We start from the raw sequence: 18,926 nt of genomic DNA on the forward strand, positions 1-18,926 counted from the left end.
AATATGCCCTAGAGGCAATAATCCCATAATAAAATGGTTATTATTATATTTCCTTGTTCATGATAATTGTCTATTATTCATGCTATAATTGTATTGACCGGAAACCGTAATACATGTGTGAATACATAAACCAAAACATGTCCCTAGTGAGCCTCTAGTTGACTACCTCGTTGATCAACAAATGGTCATGGTTTCCTGACTATGGACGTTGGATGTCATTGATAACGGGATCACATCATTAGGAGAATGATGTGATGGACAAGACCCAATCCTAAGCATAGCACAAGATCGTGTAGTTCGTTTGTTAAAGCTTTTCTAATGTCAAGTATCATTTTCTTAGACCATGGGATCATGCAACTCCCGGATACCGTAGGAATGCTTTGGGTGTACCAAACGTCAAAACGTAACTGGGTGGCTATAAAGGTGCACTACAGGTATCTCCAAAAGTGTCTGTTGGGTTGGCACGAATCGAGACTGGGATTTGTCACTCCGTATGACGGAGAGGTATCTCTGGGCCCACTCGGTAATGCATCATCATAATGAGCTCAATGTGACTGAGTAGTTGGTCACGGGATCATGCATTACGGAACGAATAAAGTGACTTGTAGGTAACGAGATTGAACGAGGTATTGGGATACCGACGATCAAATCTCGGGCAAGTAACGTACCGATTGACAAAGGGAATTGTATACGGGATTACTTGAATCCTCGATATCGTGGTTCATCCGATGAGATCATCATGGAACATGTGGGATCCAACATGGGTATCCAGATCCCGCTGTTGGTTATTGGCCAGAGAGCTATCTCGGTCATGTCTGCATGATTCCCGAACCCGTAGGGTCTACACACTTAAGGTTCGATGATGCTAGGGTTATAGGGAAGGTTTGTACGTGGTTACCGAATGTTGTTCGGAGTCCCGGATGAGATCCCGGACGTCACGAGGAGTTCCGGAATAGTCCGAAGGTGAACATTTATATATGGGAAGTCATCATACAGTCACCGGAAGTATTCGGGGGTTTATCAGTATTGTACCGGGACCACCGAAGGGGTTCCGGGGGTCCACCGGGAGGGTCCAGCTGCCCCGGAGGGCCCTTATGGGCTGTATGTGGAAGGGAACCAGCCCCAAGTGGGCTGGGCGCCACCCCCTAGGGCCCATGCTCCTAGGGTTGGGGGGGACCCTAAAGGGGGCGCCCCCTTTGGCTTGGAGGGCAAGCCCCCTCCCCTTGGCCGCCGCCCCCCTTTAGATCTCATCTAGAGGGGCCGCCCCCCTTCCCCCTTCACCCTATAAATAGAGGGGAGGAGGGAGGGCAGCCGCACCACATCCAAGGCGCAGCCCTCCCCCTCTCCAATACCTCTCCTCCTCCGTTTGAGCTTGGTGAAGCCCTGCCGGAGAACCACTGCTCCACCACCACCACGTCGTCGTGCTGCTGCTGGAGCCTTCTTCCTCAACCTCTCCCTCCTCCTTGCTGGATCAAGGTGCGGGAGACGTCACCGGGCTGCACATGTGTTGAACGCGGAGGTGCCGTTGTTCGGCGCTTCGATCAGAATCCACCGCGGTCTGAATCGCTACGAGTACGACTCCTTCATCCGCGTTCTTGTAACACTTCCGTGTCGCGATCTTCAAGGGTATGAAGATGCACTCCCCTCTCTCTCGTTGCTAGTTTCTCCATAGATTGATCTCGGTGATGCGTAGAAAATTTTAATTTCTGCAACGATCCCAACACTTTATATATAAAGCGGGGCGAAAGCCTTTCTCGGTAAGTAATATCTCGAGAAGGAGAAATGTTATATTGTGGAAAGGGTGTTTAAAATGTTGGTTTGTTGGACAAATGGACAACAGAATATACATCATGGACCTACTTAGCAAAGTGAGCAGATGTTGTTTTGTGAGTATGGAATAATGTCTCTGTGAGGTTAATTTGATCATGATTTACATACTTTCTGTACTCTATAAGGTTCATGTAGGGAAATATTAATGTAAGAGTGATAGCTCAAGGTTGAACGAGTATAACATTAATGTAGTGTTGAAACAACATGCCTTCGAAGCATCTATGTTGGTCGCTACAATTTTTTTCTGATTGATTCTAAATTGGTAAGGTGGTTCATAGTGTTAGACTGTCAGGCATAAGGTTTTTCTTATGAAGTCCGATTTATCAAGGTATGATCATTCAACTGCTCCATTATGCAAAAACAATGTAGTTAGAAATAGTAGAGTGCTAAATATTTACATTATAAGGCTGAATCATCTCATTTGCTAACTGAACCAGAGATGTTGAGCACCTGTTCGATGGAAGCTCATTTACCGTAATGCTAAATATGTTTTTGAAGCATTGCGGAGGGCTGGTGTAAGAACAATTGTATTATCCAACTTAGAAACCCATCTCCGGACACTTTTAGAGGCCCTGAAATGAGATCACTTGTTTAATGTAGTCGTTGTATCTGTTGAGGTGGGTACAGATTTATAGAGGAGTAGTGTTAACTAAGCATGTTAGGTGAACCTTCACCATGTATCAAATGTCCTTTGTATGCAGGTTCTACCTTCGGTTTTCTATTAATATTCGCCATAAATTCAGTTCTCTGCTTTCTTTGCTAACAGGTTGCAGCAGAAAACTCAAATCCAACAATATTCATGGAAGCTTGAGAGTTGTTGGGCGGAAAGCTTGAAGAGATTGTACTCAGTCTAAGACGACGAATTTATATGAGTATTCTCGCTATTTGCCTATTCCAGTCATCATTACTTGTAGTGTTTGGAGTGTGCTTGTGCCCTACTCTTGACAGAAGTTAAAATGAGGTACATACTGCTTGTGTCCTACTCTTGACAGACGTTAAAATGAGGTACATACTACTTGTGCCCTACTCTTGACAGAAGTTAAAATGAGATACTATGTACGATAGAAAAACAAAGTCATCCCAACGATTTTTATACTGACATGGTGTCCCGAGCACCCTATGGTGGAGCATCACTCTCCATCATGCTGACAACTTAGATATATGGGTTGAAATAAAAAATAGAGGGTGATGTTGACTTAAACAAAATTTAGGGGAGAATCTTCATGGGTGGGTGGGGGGGGCTTTTCCTCTTGTATCCCCTAACCCTACCCATGCGATACGCTCGACATCCATGTCTATCCCCCTAGAGAGTAGGAGAAAGGGTGAGTGGAGAAAGGGAGATACGGAGATATATAAAGAGAGGAAAAGTTTACATGACAATTGTTATCGATTCAATCAAATATATATATGCATTATAGGCCCTAGCAACGCACAAGCGTTCTACTAGTAGTGTCTTGTATTTCAATTTCTGCCTTCTATAAAAATATGGTACGCTTAGAGATACTCTCGAAGAAAAAACGGTGGCTTAAAAAAATCATGTGATAGACTTCTCACCTAAAAAGAAAGGACGTCGATAACGCCCACACGTATGGCATATTAGATATCCGTCCACACACCGTGTGTGGTGTAAGGAGGAGGCAGCCCACACGGACCATGTGTGGGCGGATATTAGAACTACCCACACGTTAGGGTGGTAGGCAGACCGCCCACACAGAAACGTGTGGTAGGAAGGCGGCATCGCCCACACATAAACATGCGGTAGGAAGGCGGCATCGCTCACACATAAACGTGTGGTAGGGAGGCTCGTTCGATCGTATACGCCCCCCAGCACGACTGCCTCCGCTGGACACCCTAGGCCGCAAGCGGGCAAAAAGCCCAACAATGCTATTCTTTGAAAATAAATAAAAACAAAAATCGTTAGTACACCTAAAAAATATGTTGGTTAAAAAACACATAGTGCAGTCAAAAACAGAAAATTGCCATGGTTGCAAAAAATTGCAATGACCAAAAACAGAACGAAATTCCCTAACTTTTAAGAAACAAAATTACCATGAAATATCCATTGGACTACAAAATATGACAATGCCAATAAAACCCCTTTACTTTTTATGAACTGTTGTTATAAAAATGCCAAAAAAAGCATGCAATGATAAAAGTTTGCCATTGGAAAAGAAGTAATTAGGCAATACTTCAAGTTTTGCCGCATGATTAGTAAACATGATGGCAAATATAAACATATTACAAAAATGGACAAGGAAAAAAGCATGGCAGAAAAAGATCTGCCATGGAAATGCCATGCAATTTAAAGTTCATTTGCCCATGGTTGTAACGTTAAATTGTTGTGGGATTTTAAGTTAATTTTCCATGGGTTTTCAAAATTGCCATGGGAAAAAAGGAATAAAATGCCATGTTCTATGGAGTTAAATTACCGTGAGATTGATTTGCCATGGCTGCAAAAAGGTTAATTTACCATGGACTTCAAATTAAAATTGTCATGGATTTTCTGGAAAAATTGTCATGTTATGTATTTGACATGTATGTAAAAGGTTTAAAACTTGCCATGGCAATATAGGTAAATTTGGCATGGGAACAAAATTAAATTTGCCATGTAAAATTTATAAGTAAAATTTGCCGAGTAGAAATATTGTAGAATTTGCCATGGAAACGTAAAGTAAAATTTGCCATATCATTTAAAAGTAAAATTGCCATGGAAAAAAACATAGAAATTTGCCATGGCAAAAGTAGAGTAAACTTTGTCGTTGAAAAAATGAAGTAGATTTGTCGTGCTAGAACCGTAAAAATTGCTATGTATTTGAAAGTAAAATTTGCCATGGGGAATATTGTAGAATTTTCTGGCAAAATAAAGTAAAATTTGCCATGGCAAAAAACGTAGAAATTTGCCATGGCAAAAGTAGAGTAAACATTTGCCATGGAAAATGAAGTAAATTTGCTATGCTACAAATGTAGAAATTGCCATTTATTTGAAAGTAAAATTTGCCGTGGAGAATATTGTAGAAAGTGGCATGGCAAAATGAAGTAAAATTTGCCATCTCATTTAAAGTAAAATTTGCCATCTCATTTGAAGTAAAATTTGCCATCTCATTTAAAGTAAAATTGCCATGGCAAAGACATAGAAATTTGCCATGGCAAAAGTAGAGTGAACATTTGACATGGAAAAATGAAGAGTAAAATTGTGATGCTACAAACATAGAAATTGCCATGAATTTGAAAGTAAAATTTGCCATGGACAAATATTGTTGAATTTTCCATGAAAAAATAGTAAATTTTGCCATCTCATTTAAAGTAAAATTTCCATCACATTTTGCATGATATGTTTGATGAACTAGAACTTGTTGGGGCATTTTAAAAAATGAACAAAAATTCCCATGGCATATGCATATTAAAATTGTCATTGTACTTGTTTTATAATTGCCATGGCAACTATTACTTGAAAATGAAAGATGGTGGCTATAAAAAGAATAGAATACCATGCTCCGTAAACTACATTTGCCATGTCTCATGAACTGAAGTTGCCATGTTCCATTAGAAAGTAACTTTTTTGCCATTGTTGCAGGAGATAAATTTGCCATAATGCATAAACTACAAATGCCATGCTCCATGAATTTAAATTGCCATGGTCTCATAGAAAGTAACTTTTTCCATGTTGCAAAGAGAAAAAGAATTTATCTCTACAAATTCATATAATTTTTTTGCCATGGCAACTATTTATAGAAGTGAAAGAGCGCTAGAAGATTGTGAATTTGCCATGGCAAAATGATGTCTATTCATGGTGATTTGCCATTGTATAAGAAATTAAACAATGTCTAAAAAACATGAGAAATGAAGAATAAAAAAATAGGTATGAATTATAGCAAGTTGCCACGGTGACTATTTACTAAACAAAGCTATCATGGCACCTGTTTTACTAATAATTCGCTGAGGTTTATCGCACAAAAAACATAACAAATTAATAGCAGTTCTTCCGTGACAACCATTTATTAAAACAGAAGCTACCACGAACAAGAAGCGAAAAAGAATGACACTAATAAAATGGAGGTAGAAGGAGACCATGATGAGATGGGCCCTAGGTGTAATTGTTTGTTCCCTAAAACAGTGGTAAATTTGCCATGAACCAACTACACCTTGAAATTGCCATGTGAGTTAATCCATTCATTTTACGAAAACAAAAAATTGCCATGTGCTACAAATTTGTTTTTCATGAACTTGCCTTGCAACTATTACAAAAGATTTCTAGATTTGCCATGATAAATGTGTGACCTAGTTCTACAATCCTAAGAACATGGCAATATAGCATCGTAATTGAATTTGAAAACATGACAAAAAATGTTAGACATTGCATCATTTTCGGAGGAAAACAATGGCAAAATTGCCCAAGATTTGCTGAAAGGTAAAAAGCATACAGAGGTGGAGCGAGCGCCATGGCAATTTTGGAGGTGGAGATGTTACCTGCAAGAAATGGAGCCAGCGCCATGGCCGTTGCAGTGTGACGACATAGTGGTAGAGCTTGAGCTGAGGTCCCAGTCGTCGCCCTCCCCTATGACGCTGTCTCGCTCCACCCCCGCGAGCCTTCGGTGTTGGGGAACGTAGCAGAAAATTAAAAATTTTCCTACGGTTTCACCAAGATCCATCTATGAGTTCATCTAAGAAACGAGTCATGGGAGAGAGATTGCATCTACATACCACTTGTAGATCGTGAGCGGAAGCGTTCACTAGAACGTGGATGATGGAGTCGTACTCGCCGTGATCCAAATCACCGATGACCAAGTGCTGAACGGACAGCACCTCCGCGTTCAACACACGTACGGAGTGGATGACGTCTCCTCCTTCTTGATCCAGCAAGGGGGAAGGAGAGGTTGAGGAAGATGGCTCCAGCAGCAGCACGACGGCATGGTGTTGGTGGAGAAGCAGTACTCCGACAGGGCTTCGCCAAGCTCGTGACGGAGGTGGAGAGGTGTTGGGGAGGGGAGGGGCTGCGCCTTGGTTGTGTGTTGCAGCCCTCCCCTCACCCCTCTATTTATAGGGGAAGGGGCAAGGGGGGATGACCCCTCTAGATGGGATCTAGAGGGGGGGGGCGGCCAGGGAGGGGGGCTTGCCCCCCAAGCAAAGGGGGGCGCCCCCACTAGGGTCCCCCCAACCCTAGGCGCATGGGCCCAAGGGGGGGCGTGCCCAGCCCTCCAGGGGCTGGTTCCCTGCCCCTTGCGGCCCATGAGGCCCTCCGAGAGGGGTGGCCCCTCCCGGTGGACCCCCGGAACCCCTCCGGTGGCCCCGGTACAATACCGATATGACCCTGAATCTTTCCGGTGTCCGTATGACAACTTCCCATGTATAAATCTTCACCTCCAGACCATTCCGGAACTCCTCGTGACGTCCGGGATCTCATCCGGGACTCTAAACAACTTTCGGTAATCACATACAAGTCTTCCTAATAACCCTAGCGTCACCGAACCTTAAGTGTGTAGACCCTACGGGTTCGGGAGACACGCAGACATGACCGAGACGGCTCTCCGGTCAATAACCAACAGCGGGATGTGGATACCCATGTTGGCTCCCACATGCTCCTCGATGATGTCACCGGATGAACCACGATGTCGAGGATTCAATCAACCCTGTATACAATTCCCTTTGTCAATCGGTACATTACTTGCCCGAGACTCGATCGTCGGTATCCCAATACCTCGTTCAGTCTCTTTACCGGCAAGTCACTTTACTCGTACCGTAATGCATGATCCCGTGACCAAACACTTGGTCACTTTGAGCTCATTACGATGATGCATTACCGAGTGGGCTCAGAGATACCTCTCCGTCATACGGAGTGACAAATCCCAGTCTCGATCCGTGTCAACCCAACAGACACTTTCGGAGATACATGTAGTGCACCTTTATAGTCACCCAGTTACGTTGTGACGTTTGGTACACCCAAAGCACTCTTACGGTATCCGGGAGTTACACGATCTCATGGTCTAAGGAAGAGATACTTGACATTGAAAAAGCTCTAGCAAAACGAACTACACGATCTTGTGCTATGCTTAGGATTGGGTCTTGTCCATCACATCATTCTCCTAATGATGTGATCCCGTTGTCAATGACATCTAATGTCCATAGTCAGGAAACCATGACTATCTGTTGATCAACGAGCTAGTCAACTAGAGGCTCACTAGGGACATGTTATGGTCCATGTATTCACACGTGTATTACGATTTCCGGATAATACAGTTATAGCATGAATAAAATACAATTATCATGAACAAGGAAATATAATAATAATCCTTTTATTATTGCCTCTAGGGCATATTTCCAACAGTCTCCCACTTGCACTAGAGTCAATAATCTAGTTACATTGTGATGAATCGAACACCCATAGAGTTCTGGTGTTGATCATGTTTTGCTCGCGAGAGAGGTTTAGTCAACGGATCTGCGACATTCAGATCCGTATGTACTTTGCAAATATCTATGTCTCCATCTTGAACATTTTCACGGATGGAGTTGAAACGACGCTTGATGTGCCTGGTCTTCTTGTGAAACCTGGGCTCCTTGGCAAGGGCAATAGCTCCAGTGTTGTCACAGAAGAGTTTGATCGGCCCCGACGCATTGGGTATGACTCCTAGGTCGGTGATGAACTCCTTCACCCAAATAGCTTCATGCGCTGCCTCCGAGGCTGCCATGTACTCCGCTTCACATGTAGATCCCGCCACGACACTCTGCTTGCAGCTGCACCAGCTTACTGCTCCACCATTCAACATATACACGTATCGGGTTTGTGACTTAGAGTCATCTAGATCTGTGTCGAAGCTAGCGTCGACGTAACCCTTTACGGCGAGCTCTTCATCACCTCCATAAACGAGAAACATGTCCTTTGTCCTGTTCAGGTACTTTAGGATATTCTTGACCGCTGTCCAGTGTTCCTTGCCGGGGTTACTTTGGTACCTTCCTACCAAACTCACGGCAAGGTTTACATCAGGTCTGGTACACAGCATGGCATACATAATAGATCCTATGGCTGAAGCATAGGGGATGACACTCATCTCTTCTTTATCTTTTGCCGTGGTCAGGCATTGAGCCGAGCTCAATCTCACACCTTGAAATACAGGCAAGAACCCCTTCTTGGACTGATCCATTTTGAACTTCTTCAAAATCTTATCAAGGTATGTGCTTTGTGAAAGACCTATGAGGCGTCTCGATCTATCTCTACAGATCTTGATGCCTAATATATAAGCAGCTTCTCCAAGGTCCTTCATTGAAAAACACTTATTCAAGTAGGCCTTAATGCTGTCCAAAAGTTCTATATCATTTCCCATCAAGAGTATGTCATCCACATATAATATGAGAAATGCTACAGAGCTCCCACTCACTTTCTTGTAAACGCAGACTTCTCCATAAGTCTGCATAAACCCAAACGCTTTGATCATCTCATCAAAGCGAATGTTCCAACTTCGAGATGCTTGTACCAGCCCATAAATGGATCGCTGGAGCTTCCATACTTTGTTAGCGTTCTTAGGATCGACAAAACCTTCCGGCTGCATCATATACAGTTCTTCCTTAAGATGTCCGTTAAGGAATGTCGTTTTGACGTCCATCTGCCATATCTCATAATCATAGTATGCGGCAATTGCTAACATGATTTGGACGGACTTCAGCTTCGCTACGGGAGAGAATGTCTCGTCGTAGTCAATCCCTTGAACTTGTCGATAACCCTTAGCGACAAGTCGAGCTTTATAGACGGTAATATTACCATCCGCGTCCGTCTTCTTCTTAAAGATCCATTTGTTTTCTATCGCTCGCCGATCATCGGGCAAGTCTGTCAAAGTCCATACTTTGTTTTCATACATGGATTCTATCTCAGATTTCATGGCTTCAAGCCATTTGTTGGAATCTGGGCCCGCCATCGCTTCTTCATAGTTCGAAGGTTCACCTTTGTCTAACAACATGATTTCCAGGACAGGGTTGCCGTACCACTCTGGTGCGGAACGTGTCCTTGTGGACCTACGAAGTTCAGTAGCAACTTGATCCGAAGTACCTTGATCATCATCATTATTTTCCTCTTCGGTTGGTGTAGGCATCACAGGAACATTTTCCTGAGCTGCATTACTATCCCATTCAAGAGGTAGTACTTCATCGAGTTCTACTTTCCTCCCACTTACTTCTTTCGAGAGAAACTCTTTTTCCAGAAAGGATCCGTTCTTGGCAACAAGATCTTGCCCTCGGATCTTAAGTAGAAGGTATACCCAATGGTTTCCTTAGGGTATCCTATGAAGACGCATTTTTCCGATTTGGGTTCGAGCTTTTCAGGTTGAAGTTTCTTGACATAAGCATCGCATCCCCAAACTTTTAGAAATGACAGCTTAGGTTTCTTCCCAAACCATAATTCATACGGTGTCGTCTCAACGGATTTAAATGGTGCCCTATTTAAAGTGAATATAGCTGTCTCTAGAGCGTATCCCCAAAATGATAGCGGTAAATCGGTAAGAGACATCATAGACCGCACCATATCCAATAGAGTGCGATTACGACGTTCGGACACACCGTTACGCTGAGCTGTTCCAGGCGGCGTGAGTTGTGAAACGATTCCACATTTTCTTAAGTGTGTACCAAACTCGTGACTTAAGTATTCTCCTCCACGATCTGATCGTAGGAACTTTATCTTTCGGTCACGTTGATTCTCTACCTCATTCTGAAATTCCTTGAACTTTTTAAAGGTCTCAGACTTGTGTTTCATTAAGTAGACATACCCATATCTACTCAAGTCATCAGTGAGAGTGAGAACATAACGATATCCTCCGCGAGCCTCAACGCTCATTGGACCGCACACATCGGTATGTATGATTTCCAATAAGTTGGTTGCTCGCTCCATTGTTTCGGAGAACGGAGTCTTGGTCATCTTGCCCATGAGGCATGGTTCGCATGTGTCAAATGATTCATAATCGAGAGACTCCAAAAGTCCATCAGCATGGAGCTTCTTCATGCGCTTGACACCAATGTGACCAACGCGGCAGTGCCACAAGTATGTGGGACTATCGTTATCAACTTTACATCTTTTGGTATTCACGCTATGAATATGTGTAACATTACGCTCGAGATTCATTAAGAATAAACCATTGACCATCGGGGCATGACCATAGAACATATCTCTCATATAAATAGAACAATCATTATTCTCGGATTTAAATGAGTAGCCATCTCGCATTAAACGAGATCCAGATACAATGTTCATGCTCAAACTTGGCACCAAATAACAATTATTAAGGTTTAAAACTAATCCCGTAGGTAAATGTAGAGGTAGCGTGCCGACGGCGATCACATCGACCTTGGAACCATTCCCGACGCGCATCGTCACCTCGTCCTTCGCTAGTCTCCGCTTATTCCGCAGCTCCTGCTGTGAGTTACAAATATGAGCAACGGCACCGGTATCAAATACCCAGGAGTTACTACGAGTACTGGTAAGGTACACATCAATTACATGTATATCAAATATACCTTTAGTGTTGCCGGCCTTCTTATCTGCTAAGTATTTGGGGCAGTTCCGCTTCCAGTGACCCTTCCCCTTGCAATAAAAGCACTCAGTCTCAGGCTTGGGTCCATTCTTTGACTTCTTCCCGGTAACTGGCTTACCGGGCGCGGCAACATCTTTGCCGTCCTTCTTGAAGTTCTTCTTACCCTTGCCCTTCTTGAACTTAGTGGTCTTATTGACCATCAACACTTGATGTTCTTTCTTGATCTCAACCTCTGCTGACTTCAGCATTGAAAATACTTCAGGAATGGTCTTCACCATCCCCTGCATATTGTAGTTCATCACAAAGCTCCTGTAGCTTGGTGGGAGCGACTGAAGGATTCTGTCAATGACCGCCTCGTCCGGGAGGTTAATGTCCAGCTGGGACAGGCGGTTGTGCAACCCAGACATTTTGAGTATGTGCTCACTGACAGAACTATTTTCCTCCATCTTACAACTATAGAACTTGTCGGAGACGTCATATCTCTCGACTTTGGCATGAGCTTGGAAAACTAGTTTCAGCTCCTCGAACATCTCATATGCTCCGTGTTGCTCAAAACGCTTTTGGAGCCCCGGTTCTAAGCTGTAAAGCATGCCGCACTGAACGAGGGAGTAATCATCAGCACGAGACTGCCAAGCATTCATAATGTCTTGGTTCTCTGGGACGGGTGCATCACCTAGCGGTCCTTCTAGGACATATTGTTTCCTGGCAGCTATGAGGATGATCCTCAGGTTTCAGACCCAGTCCGTGTAGTTGCTGCCATCATCTTTTAGCTTGGTTTTCTCTAGGAACGCGTTGAAGTTCATGTTGACATGAGCGTTGGCCATTTGATCTACAAGACATATTTTGCAAAGGTTTTAGACTAAGTTCATGATAATTAAGTTCATCTAATCAAATTATTATAATGAACTCCCACTCAGATTAGACATCCCTCTAGTCATCTAAGTGTTGCACGATCCGAGTCGACTAGGCCGTGTCCGATCATCATGTGAGACGGACTAGTCATCGTCGGTGAACATCTTCATGTTGATCGTATCTTCCATACGACTCGTGTTCGACCTTTCGGTCTTCGTGTTCCGAGGCCATGTCTGTACATGCTAGGCTCGTCAAGTTAACCCTAAGTGTTTTGCATGTGTAAAACTGTCTTACACCCGTTGTATGTGAACGTAAGGATCTATCACACCCGATCATCACGTGGTGCTTCGAAACGACGAACTTTAGCAACGGTGCACAGTTAGGGGAGAACACTTCTTGAGATTGTTGTAAGGGATCATCTTATTTACTACCGTCGTTCTAAGTAAACAAGATGCATAAACATAATAAACATCACATGCAATCATATAGTAGTGACATGATATGGCCAATATCATATAGCTCCATTAATCTCCATCTTCGGGGCTCCATGATCATCTTGTCACCGGCATATCACCATGATCTCCATCATCATGATCTCCATCATCGTGTCTTCATGAAGTTGTCACGCCAACGACTACTTCTACTTCTATGGCTAACGCGTTTAGCAATAAAGTAAAGTAATTTACATGGCGTTCTTCAATGACACGCAGGTCATGCAAAAATAAAGACAACTCCTATGGCTCCTGCTGGTTGTCATACTCATCGACATGCAAGTCGTGATTCCTATTACAAGAACATGATCTCATACATCACAATATGTCATTCATCATTCATCACAACTTCTGGCCATATCATATCACATGTCAATTGCTGCAAAAACAAGTTAGACGTCCTCTAATTGTTGTTGCATCTTTTACGTGGCTGCAATTGGGTTCTAGCAAGAACGTTTTCTTACCTACGAATAACCACAACGTGATTTTGTCAACTTCTATTTACCCTTCATAAGGACCCTTTTCATCGAATCCGCTCCAACTAAAGTGGGAGAGACAGACACCCGCCAGCCACCTTATGCAACTAGTGCATGTCAGTCGGTGGAACCGGTCTCACGTAAGCGTACGTGTAAGGTTGGTCCGGGCCGCTTCATCCCACAATACCGCTGAAGCAAGATAAGACTAGTAGCGGCAAGCAAGTTGACAAGATCTACGCCCACAACAAAATTGTGTTCTACTCGTGCAATAGAGAACTACGCATAGACCTAGCTCATGATGCCACTGTTGGGGAACGTAGCAGAAAATTAAAAATTTTCCTACGGTTTCACCAAGATCCATCTATGAGTTCATCTAAGCAACAAGTCATGGGAGAGAGATTGCATCTACATACCACTTCTAGATCGCGAGCGGAAGCGTTCACTAGAACGTGGATGATGGAGTCGTACTCGCCGTGATCCAAATCACCGATGACCAAGTGCTGAACGGACAGCACCTCCGCGTTCAACACACGTACGGAGCGGATGACGTCTCCTCCTTCTTGATCCAGCAAGGGGGAAGGAGAGGTTGAGGAAGATGGCTCCAGCAGCAGCATGACGGTGTGGTGTTGGTGGAGAAGCAGTACTCCGATAGGGCTTCGCCAAGCTCGTGACGGAGGAGGAGAGGTGTTGGGGAGGGGAGGGGCTGCGGCTTGGTTGTGTGTTGCAGCCCTCCCCTCACCCCTCTATTTATAGGGGAAGGGGCAAGGGGGACCGGCCCCTCTAGATGGGATCTAGAGGGGGGGCGGCGGCCAGGGAGGGGGGCTTACCCCCCAAGCAAAGGGGGGCGCCCCCACTAGGGCCCCCCCAACCCTAGGCGCATGGGCCCAAGGGGGGGGCGCCCAGCCCTCCAGGGTCTGGTTCCCTGCCCCTTGCGGCCCACGAGGCCCTCCGAGAGGGGTGGCCCCTCCCGGTGGACCCCCGGAACCCCTCCGGTGGCCCCGATACAATACCGATATGACCCCGAATCTTTCCGGTGTCCGTATGACAACTTCCCATATATAAATCTTCACCTCCGGACCATTCCGGAACTCCTCGTGACGTCCGGGATCTCATCCGGGACTCCGAACAACTTTCGGTAATCACATACAAGTCTTTCTAATAACCCTAGCGTCACCAAACCTTAAGTGTGTAGACCCTACGGGTTCGGGAGACACGCAGACATGACCGAGACGGCTCTCCGGTCAATAACCAACAGCGGGATCTGGATACCCATGTTGGCTCCCACATGCTCCTCGATGATGTCATCAGATGAACCACGATGTCAAGGATTCAATCAACCCTGTATACAATTCCCTTTGTCAATCGGTACGTAACTTGCCCGAGACTCGATCGTCAGTATCCCAATACCTCGTTCAGTCTCGTTACCGGCAAGTCACTTTACTCGTACCATAATGCATGATCCCGTGACCAAACACTTGGTCACTTTGAGCTTATTATGATGATGCATTACCGAGTGGGCCCAGAGATACCTCTCCGTCGTACGGAGTGACAAATCCCAGTCTCGATCCGTGTCAACCCAACAGACACTTTCGGAGATACCTGTAGTGCACCTTTATAGTCACCCAGTTACGTTGTGACGTTTGGTACACCCAAAGCACTCTTACGGTATCCGGGAGTTACACGATCTCATGGTCTAAGGAAGAGATACTTGACATTGAAAAAGCTCTAGCAAAACGAACTACACAATCTTGTGCTATGCTTAGGATGGGGTCTTGTCCATCACATCATTCTCCTAATGATGTGATCCCGTTGTCAATGACATCTAATGTCCATAGTCAGGAAACCATGACTATCTGTTGACCAACGAGCTAGTCAACTAGAGGCTCACTAGGGACATGTTATGGTCTATGTATTCAGACGTGTATTACGATTTCCGGATAATACAGTTATAGCATGAATAAAAGACAATTATCATGAACAAGGAAATATAATAATAATCCTTTTATTATTGCCTCTAGGGCATATTTCCAACATTCGGGAGCTGCTGCAGCCGTGCTTCAGGTCGAACCCCCGACGGGAGGCAGAGGTGAGCTCGCCATCGTCCCCACCGTGTCGTGGAGCCGCAGATGCGTCATGGTGGCCGTGCGCTCCGCCTGCGCCTCCTACCCGCCATCGCAGCCATGACGCCTCCGGCTCCTTGGGGTCGGCGGGCCCATGCCTCCCCTGTCGAAAAGACAGCGCCGCCGCCTACGGACATGGCGAGCAGGCGCCGGGCTTCGCTGCAACCCCGCCTCCTCGTGGATATAGCCAACGACCTCACCCCCTGGCCGCCACCCCCCGCCTCAGAAGTGAACTATCGCCGGCACGCTGGATCCCGCGCCACCCTCGCCGGGAATCACTGAGAACTCACCGGGATCCGCACAGCACCACACCATCGGTAGCTGCCCCCCCGACCCACAGCCGCCGCCCGAGGCCTCCGCCCGCCTCCGCTCGGGGCCAACGCCCGCCACCGTTGGCCCGCCACCGCTCGGGGCCTCCGCCCGCCTCCGCTCGGGCTATAGTGTGTGTGTGTGTGTGATGTGCGGGTAGATGGGGAAGAAGGTGAGGCAGAGTAGGGGAAGAAGAACGAGAGAACGAGAGTGAGGGCGTGCGACACAGTTTGTCGAGGCCCGGACGAGGCTGTGGGATGACGTGACGTCGTACAGTGCTTCAAAAATTGTGCAAAATGATCCAGCGATAGATGACGCGTGTGGGCAGGATGCTAAACACCACACGTGTGGGCGTTAGTATTTCCCAAAAGAAATGGTAAAAGGCGAAAAACAGAATGTATCACCAGCCATTGCAAGTCAATGAGTCATAGTCCGGGCCTAACTCATCATCAAAAGAAAATAAAAACCCAACTAAAAAAAGGTCATAGATCAGGCCCACCAAAACGGAAAGAACACCGCGACAAGAAAGGGGTAAAAGATGGAGGTGTCCGCCGACGCGGCGACGGCGGCGGCGGCGCGGACGCTGCGGTGGGCCGGCCGTGCGGGGCACCTTGGCGGCGTCCCCCGCGCGGCGGTGATAGGCGCCGTGGGCACCATCGCTAAGGCGTACGTGTCGCTGCTCAACACCACCACCGTGCACAACGCCGACGCCCTCCACCGCCTCGTCTCCTCGCGGCCCCCCGGCACGCCGCTCCTCACCGTCAGCAACCATATGTCCACGTATGTTCCCCCACTCCCCCGTCGTATCCCTCCCGGATCTTCCCCGAGTACCGCTCTTGCTGTTTGTGGCTTTTGGATTCTGACCAGATGTAGGAGGACAGACCTGATGGCGATGTGTTCGATCTGTCGTGGCTCTGGCACCAATGTCGCAAGAATTGTGCGAAATTGTTGCTGGAAGCCAGCAAGTTGCATCCTGCCCTGCTAACATTATTGGGATTTAGAGCATGTAGTTATACCTATGTATTGCTGTCATTAGCATACTGAAAGAGGACTTTGAAGTGTTGAAATCCTTTTTTTAGGCACGCTTTTAGCATGGATCATTTGAGAAGTGTGCATCTTGCTCTTTTCTTATCCATTCATATGCAACATCATGTTGTAGATCGCTGTTCTTGTTTAAGGAAAGTATAACTTGTCATTTGCCATACAATGTGTATGCATTGTATTTGCCTGCTGTTGTATTGTACAGGTGTCATGTATAGGTTCCAGTGTGGACAATTACAAATTAGTTAGGCATGTATTGTTTGCTGTACACAATTCTTGTCTGTTGGAAGTTTTGGTAACCTTGAGGTTATCCTATACTTATTTGTACAGGATAGATGACCCATTTATGTGGGGATTCAAGGGTTTCCCTATTACAGATTCAAAGCTTGCAAGATGGGTGCTGACAGCAGAGGATATCTGCTTCAGGAATGTATTCATGTCTTACATATTTCGACTTGGTGAGGCTCCTTATCGTGTTTGTTATTTACTTTTCTTTTTTGCACAGGTATGTATGGTCAAATGATAATCAGTATGTTATTACTGTGGCATATTAATCATGTAGGCATAGTGAGCTTCCCCAAACCCCACTCTCACTTGCTGTAACTAATGTTGTGGAGCACCGCCACTGTAGGTCAATTCAGATATGAAATGTTTCCTTAGTGGAGCTAGTTAATGGCATCATTTTGTTAATCATGTAATAACCCCATTTAATCCAGTGACTTTGTGCATGCTTTTGCATTTTAAATGCAGACAACCTTCGTAGTTCTAACAAGCTTCGTATATTTTTGTTACCTAAGCAATCATGGTTTATTGCTCTAAGCCTCTAACTACCAAGACAAGCTTCAGAAAGTCAAACCTGTCCAAGCATTCTGTATGTTATTTCTCTCTGCTGAACCATGTTAATGGTGTGCATAATTGTTCTGTAATTCAAATTTGCCATAAAGTTGACATTTACCGTTCAGTCTCCATATGAAAATGATACTTGACATGCTATGTGTTGTGGTGGTAATACATAAATGATGATATGCTATCTAACAGCTATGTTATGTCTAGTTCAACTGCTACTTTTGATGTTCAGCACTTGTGTGTTTTTGTCATCTTTATTCTGGTATTTTTCTTATCTTTTCATTTTCAGGGTTTCATTGCAAGGCAGAGTTGGTATCACTCTGCATCACATAATTTGACAATCTTGTTATTGGCATATAATTGTATGCACAGGGAAATGTGTGCCGATCACTAGAGGGGCTGGAATTTATCAAGACCATATGAATGAGGCCCTTGAAGTGCTTAGCACTGGAGGCTGGGTATGTACATTTCTTTGGTTCAGCATTAACTATTCCATCATTATCATATGTTGTGCTTATGTTTCTAAATTCTGGTCCTTATTTGATTGTAAATTTCGTCATGCCATATTCAAACAGTTGCATTCATTCCCTGAAGGAAAAGTAGCCCAGGATCACCAACCAATCAGACGGTTGAAATGGGGAACTGCCAGTCTTATTGTCCGAGCACCCGTAACTCCAATAATTTTACCTATTGTTCACACTGGTTTTGAAAAGGTATATTGTAATCTTTGAATCCCTGAGATGCCATCATTTTGTGTATATATTCTGTGTTGTAGATGGGCATTTCAAATATAATTCCATATATATAGTACTCTGCTGAAATCTGAATATATTGCACACAGTTTTATCTGTCTCATATTCAGTAAACCACTTGACTCAGAGCACTATTTCATTTGTATTCCCTTTAATAAACCCAAATCTCGTTTATGTTATATGGTACTCTGAACTTCTCCCGATTGTACTTTAGGTCATGCCAGAGAAATCATTTTTTGGACGCCGTCCACCATTACCTCTCTGCGGCAAGGAGATACAGATCATCGTGGGAGAACCAGTAGATTTTGATCTGCCAGGCTTAAAGCAGGTGGCAGCAATGATACCACAAGACACATCCTTCAAAAGGAAGGGCTGGCCAACCATCACGCCGGAGGGGCTAGACGAGGCAGCACAGAGATGGCTTTACCAGAAGATGTCGGATAAGATCCAGTCCGTGATGGAGAGCTTGAGGAAGACGCTTCTGAACTCGAAGCAGCATTGACATTGATTCTTTTTGTTCGTTCTTCGACCATGGGGCAAGGATGTACTGCCTTTTTTCCCCAATACCTTGTTGAATTGGTTAGGGTATATAGTAGTTTTCTTAGCTAGTTTCAGATGATGGGATCACAATACGGTGATTGGGAGGATACGGGAATTGAGAGGGATGGAGTAGTTCTCCAGTGGGCATTGCACCTGCCAT

At 45.0% G+C, this 18,926-nt stretch overlaps 1 protein-coding gene across 1 annotated transcript; it reads left to right on the top strand.

Annotated features, from left to right (window-relative positions):
• Positions 1-16,102: 16,102 nt before the first annotated feature.
• LOC119365870 (N-acylphosphatidylethanolamine synthase-like) lies at positions 16,103-18,920 on the top strand. Its single transcript, XM_037631509.1, has 5 exons — positions 16,103-16,367; positions 16,959-17,086; positions 17,847-17,932; positions 18,050-18,187; positions 18,441-18,920. The coding sequence occupies exons 1-5, from the start codon at positions 16,126-16,128 to the stop codon at positions 18,726-18,728; spliced, it is 882 nt and encodes a 293-aa protein (XP_037487406.1). The 5' UTR covers positions 16,103-16,125; the 3' UTR covers positions 18,729-18,920.
• The last annotated feature ends 6 nt before the right edge of the window (positions 18,921-18,926 follow it).

The sequence above is a fragment of the Triticum dicoccoides genome, chromosome 2B, assembly GCF_002162155.2.
Source record: "Triticum dicoccoides isolate Atlit2015 ecotype Zavitan chromosome 2B, WEW_v2.0, whole genome shotgun sequence".
Classification (NCBI taxonomy): Eukaryota; Viridiplantae; Streptophyta; class Magnoliopsida; order Poales; family Poaceae; genus Triticum; species Triticum dicoccoides.

Excerpts from the sequence above, each read along its gene's own strand:
- LOC119365870 (XM_037631509.1), top strand. The coding sequence starts at position 16,126 with ATGGAGGTGTCCGCCGACGCGGCGACGGCGGCGGCGGCGCGGACGCTG. Across the intron at positions 16,368-16,958 it reads GTCAGCAACCATATGTCCAC|GATAGATGACCCATTTATGT; the intron begins GTATGTTCCCCC and ends TTATTTGTACAG. Across the intron at positions 17,933-18,049 it reads TGCTTAGCACTGGAGGCTGG|TTGCATTCATTCCCTGAAGG; the intron begins GTATGTACATTT and ends ATATTCAAACAG.